Raw genomic sequence first — 17,550 nt, forward strand, 5'->3', positions numbered from 1 at the left:
CATGCTTGTCTCAGGCTGCATAATTATGTGCCTGTTTTTGGTGTAAATTAACTTGAATACAGAGACTTGACTACAGTCTCATGAGCTTTGCCCAACACTTTTATTTGTTTCTCGAGTAACCATGGAAATGTTGTGCCTGCCTTGGAAAAAATGTGTGCCAGCAGCGCTACAGGCATTAGACCTTACTGACACAGACTCAGATACAAATACTCAGAGAGGTGCACAAACCTTTTGAGGGCGATTTTAGGTGTCACTCACAGCATGTACCTGAATGGTGTAATAAATAGTCATTTAACTAACCACCAAAGAGTTTGGTAACTTAACACTGCTAGTGTTAAGTTGCAGAAATAGTTTCTTGTAACTAGTTTAAGCAGCAATATGATTTTGAGTCTTGAGCCCTGCCATCTATTAATTTGATTTTAAATTACCTGTATGGTGATCACGCCGTTTCATCATGGCACAGTGGTCTTATATTTAATTACTTGTTATAGACAGAAGTTATGTAAACCATTCAAACCAAAAAAGTGAAAACCACAATATTCAAACTTCAACATAAACTCTTTGAACTCAGATAATAAAGTAAATAATTTAAAGTAGATTTAGCAAATCACAATAATAATCATTTCTGCCTCTGAAATTTACAGACAATAATGTAAAGGCAGTCCCAGGCAAATTATATTATTCCTATCAGTCCAATTCCATTTAACTTCTATGACATTTTAACAGAAGTGTTTACTTGTAAACTTTATAGACATATAAATATACAGTTTAGAATTGTAGGCCTACAGAATACCATTATCATCTTTTTTTTCTCTTTATCCCACTCTTGCAGGCATGTCTCTTTATAATAACTCCCTCACACTCTGACTGATGAAACTCATTCACAATGCTATGCACAGGTATAATATACTGTGTATGTATTATTGATTGAAATATTAATTTTTAGTTAGTTATTATAGATTATAGGCCTACTTCCCATTAAATTAATTATGTAAGAAATGGTTGCTTGACATTTGTATCATATTGCTTCACTTACTGCCTATATTTTTGTCAGCAAGCAAGCTAGAGTGATTCATGTGATAGCTTGGCATTATTGAAATATTGATGCAAATGTGACAAGTTAAGAGGGCAAAAGGGCTGTGGCTCAGGCAACTTTAGCCCACAGTTGTGCACATCCTTGCAAAATAATACAGAGGGAAGGCACTGCGCCTGGAAATTATTTTCCAGCTACTCTTCTCCCAGCTTCATTCTTATGTATTTTTCCACAAGTAGCTTAAACTGGCTGGTTCCTTCAGTACAGATGAATGAAACCAGTCTACTCTGAATCATTACACAATTAGATTTGCTGTGTCTCAATCTCACAAGTGAAAAATAACTGTTATCTGACTTTCCTAAAGAGGCACATTGTGATCACTTTATCCATTTGGGGAAATAAGCTGTAGATACAAAAACAAACAAATGCACACTGGATTATATTAAATTTTAATGTGCACAGCGTGATATTGAACAGTAAAAGCAAGGAAGGAAAAAATATTTTCTTATAAAAATATCACCTTTGGAGCTTAAAAACACTCAAGGAGCAGATGTTTTGATATTACCATCCCTATGTGAAGACAGCAGGTAGACTGAGGGTCACGGAGTCCAAGTGAGCTTAGTGTCTCAATAAAACCCAACCCCCAACCCCACCCCAATCCAGAAATCCTACGTAACCGTCTCTTCCTTCACCCATCTCTTGGGTGGGAGGTATCAGTTTGATGCTTTTCAGCATCGTGTCCACAGTCAGGGGAAATACAAAAACAATTAAAAGGAAAAAAGCACACATTCCACCTCACATTGTCTTAATTCCAATGCATTAACCTGTGGAAGTACCACAGTGCGTAAGAGAAATCTCCACTCAAGCTTGTAACTGCACATCCAAAGTGCAGACTGTGCAAAAGTAACTCCTAGTATTACCTCTGCAATAGAAAGGAGATCTTCATTAGTGCTATTCACTAACAATACTTTCCCATAGATTAGTGCACTGGAATGAGGCCACAGCTTGTAAAGTCTCATTTTCTGCATAAACACCCATACACTACATATAGATTTTTAAAATAACAGTATTGAAGTTAACTCCTCTAAGTTCTTCATATTCATAGTATAGGGGAAAAAAAGCATTCATCATGGAAATATTGTGATGTGCATTTAAAAGCATTGAGCTTCACTGAAAAATAAAAGGTCTAAATGGGTCAGAAAGTCCACATTGGAGTAAAACATTTTTTTAAAGATTCAAATCCTAACATTTTCTGTCATACACTAATGATGATAAAGGTGGAGGTGAAGTAAGAAGCTGATGAACAAAGCGAGTGAGCTGAGAGATCATTTCTGCATCAGAAGGCTGTGTGGCGGGCGTGGCAGTGGCGGACGGCGAGTTGCTGGCAAGGCGATGCAGTTGCATGCAGGAACGAGGGCAGGTTCAGTGTGTCAGACTGCTGGAAACCTGGGTGAAGGGGGGTGCGGGGTGGATGATTTTGTTGGGTTGGAGGTCACGGGGGGCAGAGGCAGGGGTGTTGCTGGGCTGTTCGGCCTGTGGGGTTGTTTTGTTTCTGCTGAGTCAAATAGAATTTAGCAGCGCTCTCTCTTTCTCTCTGCTTTGATTTTTACCAATGCCAACATCCCACCATCCTGCCCTGCCCAATAGCTCCAAAACACAAACACAAATCAGCATGGGAGAACACAGTGATGCACCCCAACATCCCCTCTTCATATGAATCAAAGTAAGAAGCTCTCCACTGAAATGGTAAGAATGGAAGGAATTTACATCATGTGGCAAAACTTACAGAAAACAGATATGGAGCTAGTTTGCTTGCATGACAATGTTAACAGTGAGGAATTAAAAAATTGAGAACACAAACAAAACAACAACAAAACCCCGGAGAACGGCCCTTTGATTTCCTGTGCCCACCTGTTTGGTTACACCAACACTGAAGAGAAAAAACAGCTGGTGGAATAAGGCGTGGCCAGGGGCCATGTGACCAAGACCCTTCACTTCCAAACAAACCCCGCCCAGATCTGGAAAAGTCCCACCCCTCCTTTTCCAGAGGTCTATTTTTTCTTCTTCTTTTTTTTGTTGTGACTTATTCCTCCATCTGTGTGGCTCTAGCCCTCCCATCCTCCCTCCCCTCTTTCCATTAATCCTCCTCCTCCTCTTTGTGGATGCTACACCTCCTTGGTCGTGCGGATTCGGATGCTGCTGAGGCACTTGCCCATAGCCTCGAACAACGGGTCGCAGAAGGTGTGCACGCAGATGGAGTAGACACGACTGACGCAGTGGATCTCGATCAGGTAGCTCTTGACACATGGTACCACGGCCCAGATGTGTATGAAGGACAGGATGGCAAAGAAGATTCCCCAGATCAGTGCAAGGGGGATGCCGACCAGCGCCGTCAGAAGTCGGTAGCACCAGTACTTGGTGACAGTGAAGGTGGTGAAACTGGCTTTCCACACGCCATCAAAGCTGTAGGTCCCTGCAGGCTCGGCAATCACATCCTCAAAGTCTACCTGAAGAGGAAATAAGAGGAAGAGAAAGAAAATGTTAGCAAAACCACTTCTGGCAGATCTATAACACGCCTAGCTGGACTTTAAATATCATTATTTATTGTTTGTTACGATCGTTTAGTAACTTGGCAACTACTCTTCCTGTGATTCATATTAAATGCCTCCACTTACATTACATGTAGAACTGTACAGTACATAATGTTATGTTTTGAAATATCATATCTATAATATACAAAATGCAATGTATTACATCAACATTAAGCAAAAGATAGAGAAGGGGATGAACTGAACAGCAGTGACATCAGATGATATCAGGTGATTTAAAGGTTTTACTTTGTGATTACATGTTTTACTTTATGATTACATTTTCTTCCACACTGAAACTTGTCTTGCTAATACTTTCTAATAAGGCATTCCTTTAAAAGTTGTGACTAATGGCTTCATTAATGGTTAAATGCTTTATAGATCAGCTATAATCCATTAATAAAAATAACTATTTGTTTGCCACTTGACTGATTGGACTGTATGGCCACTCAGGAGCAAAATAAATTTATTAGTATTTATAACTTGGTTATAAACATGTATAACTGCACTATTATCAAACAGGAAGGATAAAACCAACCAAAAAGATTCTTTACAACCTGGCATCCCAAAATTCAGTATTATCAATGGCCTATAACTAATCTATACAGCATTAGTAATTCATCTATTTAGTATTAATATAGCCATTAGTTACAGCTTATAAAACCTTTATGAAGGGTGCCTTATTAGAAAGAGGTATCCTTGTTTTTGATATATCCAGGAATCGATAATTTATGGCAAATGGTTATACTATTAGATTTGATAATCTACTTCACTCTACATGGATAGCATACTAATCGTTTTTTAACCTAATACCATATAACAAATGACACCTTAGCTAATATGTATATGGCATATGTGATTTTGCACCATTATTTAAACATTTCTAGCCATCCACCATGTTTTCTGCCATGTTTCTGTATTTCATGTATGACGTCAACAACTCGGCGACTCGTGTAGCAAAATTTTCTCAGACTTTCCGAGTTGCTGTTCCGACTTCAATGGGCGTTCACGTGAATTTTCCCAGTCGGGAAATGATTTTTCTGATTATTCCGGCACCACATGAATGCATAATAATAGTGAGACATTTCAGGTTATTATGACCCTTCTGTATTGCTGCATGAAAATGACTGGATATATCTATCAGCAGGTAGCAAATCAGCTGATAAATGAGCCACTCGTGGTGAAGCAAACAGCTAATGCCGACTTTGGTGCTTTGCCTGAACTTATGCAGCGCTCCAAGTAAAAACTAAATACTAGTATCCATCTCACAATAAAAGTGACATGTACTGTTCAGTATACAGAGATTCTCAGGACCAGCACATTCACAATAGACTCATCATTATGACTTGTGAAATACCTTTATTCACCACCAGCAGTATTTCACAAGAGCTGGTGCTAATGAAACCAGCACACACTTCAAATCTGAACTCATTCTTTCCACTGTTGCTCCACTCCCTGTTGATCTGTCAGTTTGCTGAGATGGAGAGTGGTATTTCTGACAAGATGTTCACCTCCTCTCATAGTGACTGGTACACAGTCTAACCACCAACTGCCCCACCCAAAACACTGATTGCTACACACACTATTCTGGCATCTGCTTTGCTTTCTGCAAATCAACTTGAGGATTGTTGTCTCCAGAGCCTCTTGAAAACAACTCCACTAGATAGATAGATAGATAGATAGATAGATAGATAGATAGATAGATACACAATATTGCTAAAAGTTTTGGGACACCTGCCTTTACATGCGCATGAAGGTTAATGGCATCCCAATTTTAATCAATAGGGCTTAATATGGAGTTGGCCGACCCTGTGCAGCTATTACAGCTTCAACTCTTCTGGGAAGGCTGTCTACAAGGTTTAGGAGTGTGTTTATGGGAATGTTTGACCATTCTTCTACAAGCGCATTTATGAGGTCAGGCACAGATGTTGGACAAGAAGGCCTGGCTCGCAGTCTCAGCTCTAATTCATTCCAAAGGTGTTCTATCGGGTTGAGGTCAGGACTCAGTGCATAACAAAGTCTGTGGGTCTGTAGGTATTGACTCTGCAGAAAGTTGGTGACTTCTGCGAACTGTGTGCCTCAGGATGCACTGACCCCACTCTGCAATTTTTTGTGGCCTACAACTTCGTGGCTGAGTTTGAGTTTGTTATAATATCACTAAAAGTTGACTACGGTATATTTAGTAGTGAGGAGATTTATACACCTGTGGCCATGGAAGTGATTGGAACACTTGAAAGACACTTCAAAGATTCGGAGGGGTGTCCCAATACTTTTGTTAATATGGATCAAAATGGACATGGACAAGACAGATGGACCATATCATCTGTCTTAGCCAATAAAACCATGTCAGGACTTCATCGGCTTGGTGGTTAAAAGAAACCATGTGACTGATAGTTAAATAATTATGTAAAAGCTTCCTGGAAGCTTTTCCATCTCCCGTTGTAAACACTCTGTGTGTGGTACGTCTTTATTAGGAAGAATTCTGTGCTGTACAGGAAGTGATGTCTTTCACATTTCTGGTTTTTGAGGAATAAACAATTACTGCACAGTTACCGTGACCAGTGATGGCCACCATGATTGGACAAAAAAACAGAAAGAGTGCTACCTACAGAAACTCAAAGTCCATCAACAGAATATCCAAAGAGGAAGACATCCCCGTACCTCCCACAGTGTTCGATTGACAAGTAATGTATGGTTTCCCTCCTACACCTCCCATTGAGATGAACTTTTTGCTTTTCAGTGTAAACACATCTCTCAGGCCTTCAAATGGGACAATCTCTGCAAGTGTCCATGACCTGACCAGTGCTGTAAGGGCAAGGAGGGAAAAGTGGCAACTCACACAGTGTAAACACAATGTAGACTCTCCCTCTCTCTCTCTCATCCTCTTCACAGGCTTCTGAGCACAGAGTCAATATTTATTTTACAGTTACTTAGAGACTGTGTCTCGTCTAACAAACCAGTCTGCCTACTGAGATCTAATGGCTGTAATATCAATAAGTCACATAGATATTATCCAGTGTCACACTGACAGTGAAATGGAAAAGTGAAGTGTTTCATTCCCAAGTGAGATTCTATCCACTGTTTGGAAGACTTGATGTCCACTTACACAAGCTTGCTGTTGGCATCAAAGAAAAGCACATTATATTTTACTTTTGCCTTTATAGATCTCTGAAAAAGAACTTGATCTGTTAATTGATACATGTATCTCTATTTATTTAACATATTGACTTAAAACTGTATACCAATAATAATAATACCAAAAAATTCATCATCTAAACGGAATAATACTGTAAGTTAGATGAGAAGATTGACACCACTCTCATATCCGTCTATTAAATACTAAGCAGGATCCAATAGCCACTTAGCTTAGCTTACATTAGCATGAAGACCGGAAAGAACGGGAAACAGCTAGCTTGCCTCTGTCAAAAGGTAACCATGACATCTGAAGCCCACTAATGAATATGCTGTAACGTTTTAATTGGTTTAATCCGTACAAAAGCTGTGTCAACCATAATGTTAAAAAACATCCAAGTTGTGGTTTTACAGGGGGTAATGTGTGAGGTCAGTATGCCTGACAAAGCCAGTCAGTTTATTATCTAATGGACAGATAGGAGAGCACTACCCTCTGACCTCACTTGGCAAGAAAGCGAATAAGCTCATTTCCCAAAAAGTAGCACTTTCTTTATCTACATGAAAAATCTGCCAGGGCAGTAACAACATTGCAACCAGTTTTAAAAGAAAACTCTTTCTCATATATATATATATATGTTTCAATATAAACAAACCTAAACAACAAAGTAAATACTGTAGACTATATAGTGTCATTGATAAAACACATATATAATTCCCTGAAGTTCACATTTCATAATCTTAGATATATAAATATAGAGAGTGCAGACTATAAAACACATCTTAGGGCTTAATTTCATGCTGTTGTTTATTATGTAAGAGAAAATGTCATGTTTTCCCAATCTTGGATGTCTTATATTGTCATCAAATATCCCAACAGAGTTACTTTTATTTGCCTTGAAAAGCAGCTTGTACAATTCTTTTACTCCAGGCAGCTGCATAATGCCTCTCACACAGCACCAACTGGCACAGCTCACTCCAGCGTTATAATATAAATCTGACTGCAGCCACAAAACCAGCACGGCGTCCATTTAATTTTTCCACAGCTACAAATTTAAAGTGGACCCACTCTGCTACAGTTTCCAGAACTTTGATTGAAACTAAATGAATGCCTTCTGTAAAGAGGCACAACACAACCAAAGCAACATGGTGGAGAGTTTTGAGAGTTTCATAAAGTGAAGCTATTTGGTGCATTTTACTTTCCACAGTTTTAAGCTTTTCTAAATACAGTTCTGTATGCAGCATTGTGAGGAAAACCATGATCTGACGTTACCTTCAGTTTCAACAGTGCCAGTTTTTGCTACTTCAGACTTCAGAGGCTTTTATTTTGTTATGGTTAATTTGGAGTTTGGTGAGAAAGGGACGAATATCACCAAGACATTTCCATTTACTCCAATCGCATATGAAGACGTTTTTCCAAAAGAAACAGATATCCACTATAGAAAAGACAGATACAATATGGCAGACACATACAGCAAGGATTTTTGATTAAAGTAAGGATTCTTTTAAAGGCTGGTGACCTCAAGATGTAGCAGTTATTGAATTAATTATTGAACTGGGAAATTCAATAATGGCAACCAATTATAAACTACGGTATAAAAAGCTTTTAAGTTGTAAAAATATTGCATACTTTTACTGCAGTTGCCCGGGAGCTCTGTGGTCCACTCAGAGGTTTGATATGAAACAACGGCATCTCGGGGTCAGCATGTGACCAGTCGCCAAGGCAACTGTATTATTGAGTAAATAAGGTTCTGAGCTTTTTCCAGACCTCTATCTTCAGGCTGTCAACTATGCTTGAATAGACAAAGTGGGTCTCCGGAGGAGAAGGTCAGAGTGTAGCACATTAATGGACTCTTTTGTTGGTTTGAGGGCTTTGGTAGTCGGGGGAAATGTTTGGTTTATTTCAGAGAGATTGGGATGATTGGCAGTGGAGACTTACTGTATGTAGTCACAGAGGGAGGGCTCATTTCACTCAATAGTTTGATTATAGTGTTCTTTTAATTCAGAAATCCTCTTAAAAAAATAATGAAGTGACCACAGGTTTAAGTCTTTTTTAAGTCATATTACGAGATTTTCATCTAAGATGCCTTTTGCAAATTATTATATATTTCCCCAATATCATTAAACCACTTCAGTTGAACTTTTATAAAAATGTATCCTAATTCTAACTTTCTTGGATTCCTTTTTGTGTGATACAACCCATCTTTTGCATGTATTTCGGTGATACATCCATAGTTTTGTTAAATTTGCATGACATTTGGATGGAAACAAATGCAACTGCAGAGTTTAAAAGAGTTTCATAAGCAGGAGATGTCTCAATCCACAGAGTAGTGTGTAATCGTTTAGTTGTGATAAAAGCACAGAAATCAGCAGAACTGGTGGTATGTGATTTTCACACAACCATGACAATGCATCTCTGGTCAAGATAAACATCCCAGAATGAGATGGTCAAGTATGATCAAGAGTCAACCAATCACTAACTTTTCAGTCCGGGAGGGACATTCCTTTCAATTTGACCTTCAGGACATTGGATCAGCTGTTGGAGGTAAAACTTCGCACAACTCCCTCTCAAAAATTGTCTCCAGTGGGGGCAATTTCACTCAACTGACCCCTCCTCTCTGCTATGTAAAGACCAGAGGTGGAAAGAGTACTAAAATATTCTACTTAAGTAAATGTACTATACTTTACTTTGATGAACTTTTACTTAAGTACAAGTAAAATTACTGGTATAAAAATCTATTAAAGTAAAAGTAAAAAGTAGCTTTTTTAATATTTACTCAGAGTAAACGTTACTTAGTTACTTTTTTAACCTCCTAAAATAACTTATTTATACTTATTATAGGCCTACTTATTTAATTAAATTGCAGTGTTTTGCATTTGATAAAGGCACAAAGCCATTTTGTGCTTTCCATTTTAGTTCGTTTGACAAATACTTGCCAAAGCAATAGCGCAAAACAATGTTATAGAAATTTATTAAGGGAAGTTTAAAGAATGTTTTTGCGTTATTATGAAACTGTGACGGAACAGATTAGACTATGGCGGGCCGCACTGGACTGCATATGAAGTCATTTCCCTATTTACATTCAAACAGGTGTTCATTTTAATGGGACATCATAGATGTTAGCATAATTAATTTATAATTAAAATAGGCTTAAGCATAATTAACTTGTTACCAGCAGGTTGCTAGTGCCAACCAACATCAGGAATGTCATGCACCAATGTCTTTTTGGCTAATTTGAGCTATGAAAACTTCTTTTATCAACTACCTGTGGTGCAAGCAGGGTGTGAACTACAGGGGAGCTTGGCTCCTCTGAATAAGAAATGACATGCTAATTTTGCTATTCACATGTATTTTTCCAGATCATCATGGATCATGTGTAAAATCAGGAGCGTCGGACTTCATCCAGCCAGAGGAAACTATCAACGACCGTCCGCATGCAGTTTTTTACTCAATAACAGATGTTATTTAAAATGTAGCAAAGTACAATACTTCAGTAAAAGTAAAGTTACAGATTATAAAAAGTACACAAAAAACTACTTACAGTAACGCGAGTACTTGTAATTCATTACTTTCCACCTCTGGTAAAGACCAACAAATTCTCCAGGCAATAACTCTCGTCGGGCAAACTCCACATGCATGTCAGTAATGGAACTTGTTTGATGTGGCCAGGTGATTGAGGCCAGCTGCAGCAACTCCAGAAGAACAGCTTGTATTCCTTTGATTACAAGAATGCAGTGTGTGTGAGCGTTCACGTGCGTCTGTGTGTGCACGTACACCACATGCAGTCTGTCTGCATGCACAGTACACACGTTTATGTGCGAGTACTGTATGTGGCCGTGTGTGTGGTCATGGTGGATTGCAGAATGAGGATTGCTAGAAGGGATTCCCTGCTTGTTCTTTTCATTGGGGCACACCAAGAAAACGCTTCCACTTGGCAGAACTGTTTCATTGACCTCAAGGCACCTCAGAGCCGCTGTATACAGCACTCTGTAAAAACTATAGGCTCACCAGAAATCTAGAGGGATCTAGCGAGCACCTTTGGGTTCCTCTTGATAGAAAATAAACCAAAAGTATTTCCCTAGATGTGTCAGAGGTTCCTTGAAACTTGCCTTGTGGAAATACTTAAGAGCAGTGGTGGATGAAGTATTCAAAGCCTTTATTCAACTGTAAGTGACACCAGTAAAATCCTGTATTAAATATTTTATTAGTATTTACAAGTATTATCAGATAGATGCACTTGCAGTATTAAAAGAATGGCCCTGCCAGCATTATATTGGTATTAATAATAACACTGGATTATCATTAATGATGGTAGATGACGCAAGTAGCATTTTAATGTTGTAGTTTGCCAGTGCGCTACTTATTTTAACTATTTAACATTTCATTATACTTCTTTGAAAATCTTAATCTGTATCTAGTGACTGCAGCTTTCAAATAAATTATTGGAATAGAGTAGCATAAAATTAGCAAATGCACTTACTACTTTCAACCAAGTTTAACTTCTCTGGCTCCAAATGGTTCCCTAGGCAGTTTTCATTTTTACAGTGTACATCCATGTGACTTTAGATAATTTCACCAGCAGTCTGTTGAGTTGATTAGAGAGGGGCAGGACTATCATAAAGCTGCATTCTATTCTGAGACTGGAAGGAGAGTCTGACTCACTGTCACAATGGAGGAGAATTGGGAGGGAGAGACAGTGGTGGAAGAAGTGGAGACAGAAGCAGATGAAAGGAAAAGTAGAGATTTTCCTAACAGAACACCCAAAAGATGAACACGAATCTAAATGAAAAGTTCAGCCTTTGCTTCTCATCATAGAGAAGAGCATATTTAAACTTGAGGCCATAGGCAAGACATGCTTTGTGTAACACTTCCCCTTCTTTTTTCATAATCAAAAACACCAAATGTCTTGTCCGACAGCAAGGAATAAAATAAAACACATGGATATCTGCTTCTCTGACACAACTACAGGCATGTAGGGAGAAGGGAGGGAGGAGAGGAGTAGAATGGGAGGAAAGTAGGGAGGAGAGATGGGGAGTGGTGAGGGATATCCCCTCAGACTAAGCAGCTACTAGGGTGTTTCCCTGTTTTAACAAGGCAGAGTTCGGGGCATTTCAAAGAGCTGACTCTGTCCCATGCAGCGAGCCGTTTGACCCCACTATTATGAAGGAAAAAAACCCTGCTCCAGTTGGAGAGGAGGGCGGCTAAGACAGCTGCAGCTCCTTGCTACAGACGAGTCAGGTGCTTACCAGCGCGCCACTCCTCTGCTGCTACAACACCTCTCCCTCTGCTAACTCCTTTAAACAAAATAAACACTCGGTATTTATGGGGTCAGGCTACTCTCTTATGGAACGAATTCTACTTTCCCAATAGCAAGGCGTGTGCAATAAGAACTGTGGGAAATGTGTGTTCCAGCAGCAGGAAATTCGTAATGTTTCCTCTGTTGGAGCTAGGATGTTCAAATCTCCAAATCCGCCGCTTGTGTGGACGCGCAGATATTTACGCATGTGAATTTGCCATTGTATCGCCCCCATGAGCTTTAATACCTCAGCAAAGCTTATTCCTAATACGGGAAAGTCACTGAGGGGGATCACTGCTGGATCCACAGCTCGCTGTACAGTGCGCAAAAGAACTGCAGTGCGCAACTGACGCGCACATCCGCACATATCACCATCTTGACAGCTCCTAAACTTCGGAACAGTTTCCCATAGTTTATTTCAATTTACAGTGATTGTCAGATGGCTCCACTAAGCAGAAGTGAAGTGCACACTCTGCAACAGGTATTCTGGTGAAGTTATGGTCTGAGTTAGATTGAGAGAAAGGTCACAACAGCTGCACGCTTAACCCCAAATATAATATAAAGCTCAAAAGTTAACAGCCCTCCAGGTCGCACTCACCTTGACAACGTCGTCGTTTATGCGCTTTGGGTCCCGGTTGACCAGGTCGATCTCTTTCGTGTGAACATCCTCCATTGTCTTCTCGTTCAGACTGTCGTTGTCCATGTCTTTGTTGTTTGGTTTGTATATGTTCCCTTGTTTTCTGATGAACGGCGAATGCAGAAATTCCTGTCAGGGTCCGGAGAAGGCAGAAAGAGAAGAGAGTAAAGAGGAGGAGGGATAGTGTGCAGTGCGCTGAGAGGGAGAGAGACTGGAGCGGCGACTTACCAGCCTGCCCCACAAACAGGGATGGGTTTAAATGAACAGAAAGAGAAGCACCACACCCCTCGATGCAGCCGCAAGGGGTCCTCACCACCCGGGCAGAAATCTAACACCCTAATCTGACATACAGTTGACTCAACATGCCCCCGCGAGCATGGTAACATTTTTAAGAAATGCGTAAAAGCATATATTCCAAATATTAAGTCATTCTCTTTTGACTAGCCCTTTTTTCCCAATTTATTTTGGATATTTGAACAAATAGAGGCTATCAGCATTTTCAATCTGACTTGTGAATACATGGACTTACATAAGTAAAGTATGTAGAAACATGTTATGTTTCAGTCTCCATCGCTTTAAAGAGCGCGTAAAGACTCCAGTGATCCCCAGTCCTACTCTGTCCTTCGTTAATATTTTAAGCACATTCTCATTTAAACCCATAATATGGTTTCATTAGTTAGTGTTAGAGTATGTGCATGATTTATGACTGAAATCTAGTGGGTTTTTTGTGGGTACTCTCCTTTTTACGCACAAAAATGTAAACTTTCATGGTTGATGCGTAAAATCGATTGTACCTGCTAAAGGTTGTAGTAGGTAAAGTCTCACACCCACATGCTATTGTATGCTCAATAGTTATTCCCTCCGCGTGTGTGGGAGAAGCGTTCGTGTCAAATAAAGCGCGATAAAGCGCTCTGAACTTGGAAAAATATCAACATTTTCTTCATGAATGCAAATTATGAGCGAGAATAATGAGCTCCTCGGTGAAGAGAAATCCATATCAGCTAAAAACATTCTAAACTAAAAATAGTAACAGCCGTAAATGAGAGCCATACTGTACCTCTTCTCTTTCGCCGTCCTTCAGTCCTCCTGTCATGCTGTCAACAGATTAGAAGCGGTGAAACAGACAAGAAGACAATATAGGAAGCCGTGTGGGAGGCGTGGAGGCAAACTGAGAGGACTGGGGCTCTTCTCAGCGACCAGTGTAGTGATCTAATTCCTGCCCTTTTCGCTGAACGTGACTTGAATTTAATGCCAGAGCTGTGAGGGAAACCTCCGGTGTTTCCTCGGATCCCGCTGGGAGCGTTTTTTCGCAGCCCGGGAGTCACCTGTGAGCACCGTGTAACCTGTCCGGCTGAGGAGAGACTGACGTGATCTCAAACTAAAGGGGTGTTGTAACTGGGGTGGAATTACTTTATTTGGGGATGAAGACAGAGGATAATAACCTTTTTGTACAGTGACGTGTGGGCGTTAGTTGGGAATGGCAAGGTGTGGATAAGTCCCATACCTTAGCCTAGGGGAGACAAATCAAGTTGTTATACAATAATGAATCGAAGAGAGAAAGAATTAAAAAAAATAAAAAAAGGCGTTTTCAGAACTAATCAGAAATAATATAGATATTTCAGCAAATATAGAACCCTGTCTGTGATCACCTTCATCTATTAGCAGAAAATATTTCTTTCTAATATTTACATGTCAGACACATCCACATTTGTTGTAATTGCATGACAGTTGTTGTTCTCAGCTTTACAAGGAAGCCATGCTGGTCACTCTGGTTTGTTTACATTCTTGTATCAACTCACTGTGGAGTGACACCAGCTTGCATGCTCAGCTGTTTTTAGCCAGTATGAATGAGCAATGTGTGTCTGATGGCAGTGACACCGAAATAAACAGTGCCAACCGCACTTAACAATACTTTGTTTTCAAACCTTTCAGTTTTAATGTGGTTTTTAATAGCAACATGCACATTTAAAGGTTAATTCCAGTTTTTTGGTTACATACTTTGGGGTTTAAATGACAAGTATGTGTACAAAATGTTTTGGAATTTGTCCAGTAGATCACCTCAGCTGGCAGCTGTGAAATGCACTGCAATGTAATCCTTGGGGGCAATTTGTGCCTGACAAAAGTACATCCAATAAGAGTGCTTATTTTTGTCACTTACAGGCACCAAATTTTGACAACATTATGAAAGGGAGTACCACAGAGATAGACTTTTTTGTTAAATAACCAGAAACAGAAATCTCAGTGAAGGAGAAGTCTTATTCTGAAATCTTGTGAGAGATGAGTTGTAGGAAGACGACAGTGGAAACATTAGTTAGTAAGTCATCTTACTCTTTATCAAAAAGGTCTATCTTTGTTTGTCTCTTGATCCTTTTCATAGTGTGGTCAGACACTTGGGGGGCAGCGACCTCATTTAGAATCTTAGTGGCCTGAGGGTAGAAGATCTTCCTGAGCCTCTCACTGCTGGTGTATCCTGGTGTATCCTGTACCTTCTTCCTGACCACAACAGGGAGAAAAGGCAAAAGACTGGTATTCGGGTGGTTGGGATCCTTAATGATGGTGGTGTAAATATCATTTAGGCAGTGTAGAGCACCGCTTGTGTGTTCAGCCAAACAAACTCTTTGCTGGGCCGTAGCTGTTTCTGTGCCAGGCAGTAATGTAACTTGTCAGGACACTCTCAATGGTACTGGAGGAGATATTCTTTAGTATTTGAGGGGATACCTGGAAGTTCCTCAAGCATCTGGGAAACAGCCTCTGCCTAGCCTTTCTCACCACTGAGTCAAAATGCAGTGCCCAGCTCAGGCCTTCGGTGATATGATATATAACAAGGTACTTGAAGCTATCCCCCCTCTCTACAGAGGACCGGTTGATATTAAGGGTGGGCATAGTTCCTTCCCGGCTCTTCCAGAAGTCCACTATCAGTCTTGCTTACATTCAGGAGGTTGCTGTCCTTCCTTCAGATAGGCCTTTTCATTATCTGTGATCAGGTCCACTATAGCTCTCGTCAGCAAACTTGATGATGGTGTTGGAGTTGAAAGTAGCTACGCAGTCATGTGTACTTGCTGTCTGAGGCTAAAATGTGGCTAATACAACATTAACTATAAATTTACTGTTGGTTATATACAGTATTTTACTGTGGATGCTGTACATGTTTACCAAATTAATCACTGTGTTGTGATTTCAATTGGGATGTTGTTCTTTCACTGATGATATAAAGTGTCTTCCTGGTATGTGGAACAATAATAATAATAATAATAATAATAATCCTTATTTGTAGAGCACTTTTCAAAAACAAGTTACAAAGTGCTTTAACAAGTGTAAAGAATAATACAAAAAAAAGATAAGAGCATGAAAATTCAATATAAAATTAGTAAAATACAATAAAATAAAAGGGATAAAATAAAGTCAAATAAGATCGGGAAAGGCTCTCCTATAAAAGTATGTTTTAAGAAGGGACTTAAAAGAGTTCACTGACTCAGCCGACCTGATTTCCTCTAGCAGGCTGTTCCAGAGCCTCGGGGCCCTGACAGCAAACGCTCTGTCCCCTTTAGTTTTCAGTCGAGACTCTGGAACAGACAGCAGACCTCTGCCCGAGGATCTCAAGGTACGTGCTGGTGCGTATGGGACTAAAAGGTCAGAAATATAACAAGGCGAGAGGCCATGAAGAGCTTTAAAAGTGATCAATAGAATTTTAAAGTCAATTCTAAAACATACTGGGAGCCAGTGTAATGAAGCTAAAATAGGAGTAATGTGGTCATATTTCTTTGTTCTGGTTAAAAGCCTGGCAGCTGAGTTCTGAGTTCTGAATGTAGGTAATTTGGTGGCAGAATAATACTGATGGATTTCTTAGTTTCTAATAAGTCATGCAGTCTGCAGTAATAAATATTGATTCTGTAAGTCATTATTTTGAGTCTGTGTGTTGCTATACCGGCCCTAACCCTTCCTGTTTAAAAGAGGATAAACTCTAATGATCACTGAACCTGTGAGGAAGGAGGACATGTGCTAAAAATGTGTGCTTGTTATTCTTCTCCTATAATTAAGTACATATGCAGCAACTGAAAACACGAAAAGGTTTGCAGACTTGTATTGTTTGAAAACATAAATCTTTTTGTAAACCAGTTTGCTCTGTCTTGCTGGATTTTTAATCGTGGCATCTGCCCTGGACAAGCGCTGTACAAATAGATACACTTACTCTTCTTTAATTAATTGGGTGTGGCACTGAACACAGATATATCCAAATGAAAACCTGTTTGAAATAAAGGTGTTATGCTAGACTCACAGAGGGGCTACATCAGCAGTTTCTGGCCTGGAGGCAAATATTAGCATATTCTGAAACATTCTGTATCTGTAAAAAATTAAATTAAATTAAATTAAATTTTATTTATATAGCGCCAAATCACAACAACAGTTATCTCACAGCGCTTTTCATAAAAGAGCAGGTCTAGATGGTACTCTGTGATGTTATTTACAGAAGCCCAACAATTCCCACCAAGAGCAAGCACTAGGCGACAGAGGCAAGGAAAAACTTCCTTTTAAGAGGCAGAAACCTTGAGCAGAACCATGGCTCAGCAGGTGCCACAACCACAGATCCAGACTCCACAGCTCCAGAGCCAGAAAACCTGCAGGAAGTGATAGGAGGAGAGAGGAGTAGGGACGAGAAAGCACAAGACTACCGGAAAGGGGAGAAGTTGTGTTAGTAACATGCAATAATGGGATGAGGTTGCATACAGAGGGAGAGAAAGTAGAGGAGAGAAGAGCTCAGTGCATCATGGGAAATCCCCCGGCAGTCTAGGCCTATAGCAGCATAACTAGGGGATGGTTCAGGACTCACCTGAGCCAGCCCTAACTATAAGCTTTATCAAAGAGGAA

At 39.8% G+C, this 17,550-nt stretch overlaps 1 protein-coding gene across 1 annotated transcript; it reads right to left on the reverse strand.

The window, feature by feature from the left end:
* Nucleotides 1-1,466: 1,466 nt before the first annotated feature.
* Nucleotides 1,467-13,896, reverse strand: cav1 (caveolin 1). Its single transcript, XM_046038477.1, has 3 exons — nucleotides 13,742-13,896; nucleotides 12,646-12,813; nucleotides 1,467-3,540 (listed from the first exon to the last, which is right to left on the reverse strand). The coding sequence occupies exons 1-3, from the start codon at nucleotides 13,775-13,777 to the stop codon at nucleotides 3,199-3,201; spliced, it is 546 nt and encodes a 181-aa protein (XP_045894433.1). The 5' UTR covers nucleotides 13,778-13,896; the 3' UTR covers nucleotides 1,467-3,198.
* Nucleotides 13,897-17,550: the final 3,654 nt, after the last annotated feature.

This window comes from Micropterus dolomieu, linkage group LG22 (genome assembly GCF_021292245.1).
Source record: "Micropterus dolomieu isolate WLL.071019.BEF.003 ecotype Adirondacks linkage group LG22, ASM2129224v1, whole genome shotgun sequence".
NCBI lineage: Eukaryota > Metazoa > Chordata > Actinopteri > Centrarchiformes > Centrarchidae > Micropterus > Micropterus dolomieu.

Bases quoted from the DNA above. Each gene is read 5' to 3' on its own strand.
- cav1 (XM_046038477.1), bottom strand. From the start codon at position 13,777: ATGACAGGAGGACTGAAGGACGGCGAAAGAGAAGAG. The intron at 12,814-13,741 runs GTACAGTATGGC...GGACCCTGACAG, and splicing joins AGGACGGCGAAAGAGAAGAG to GAATTTCTGCATTCGCCGTT. The intron at 3,541-12,645 runs GTGAGTGCGACC...TTTCCTCTTCAG, and splicing joins TAAACGACGACGTTGTCAAG to GTAGACTTTGAGGATGTGAT.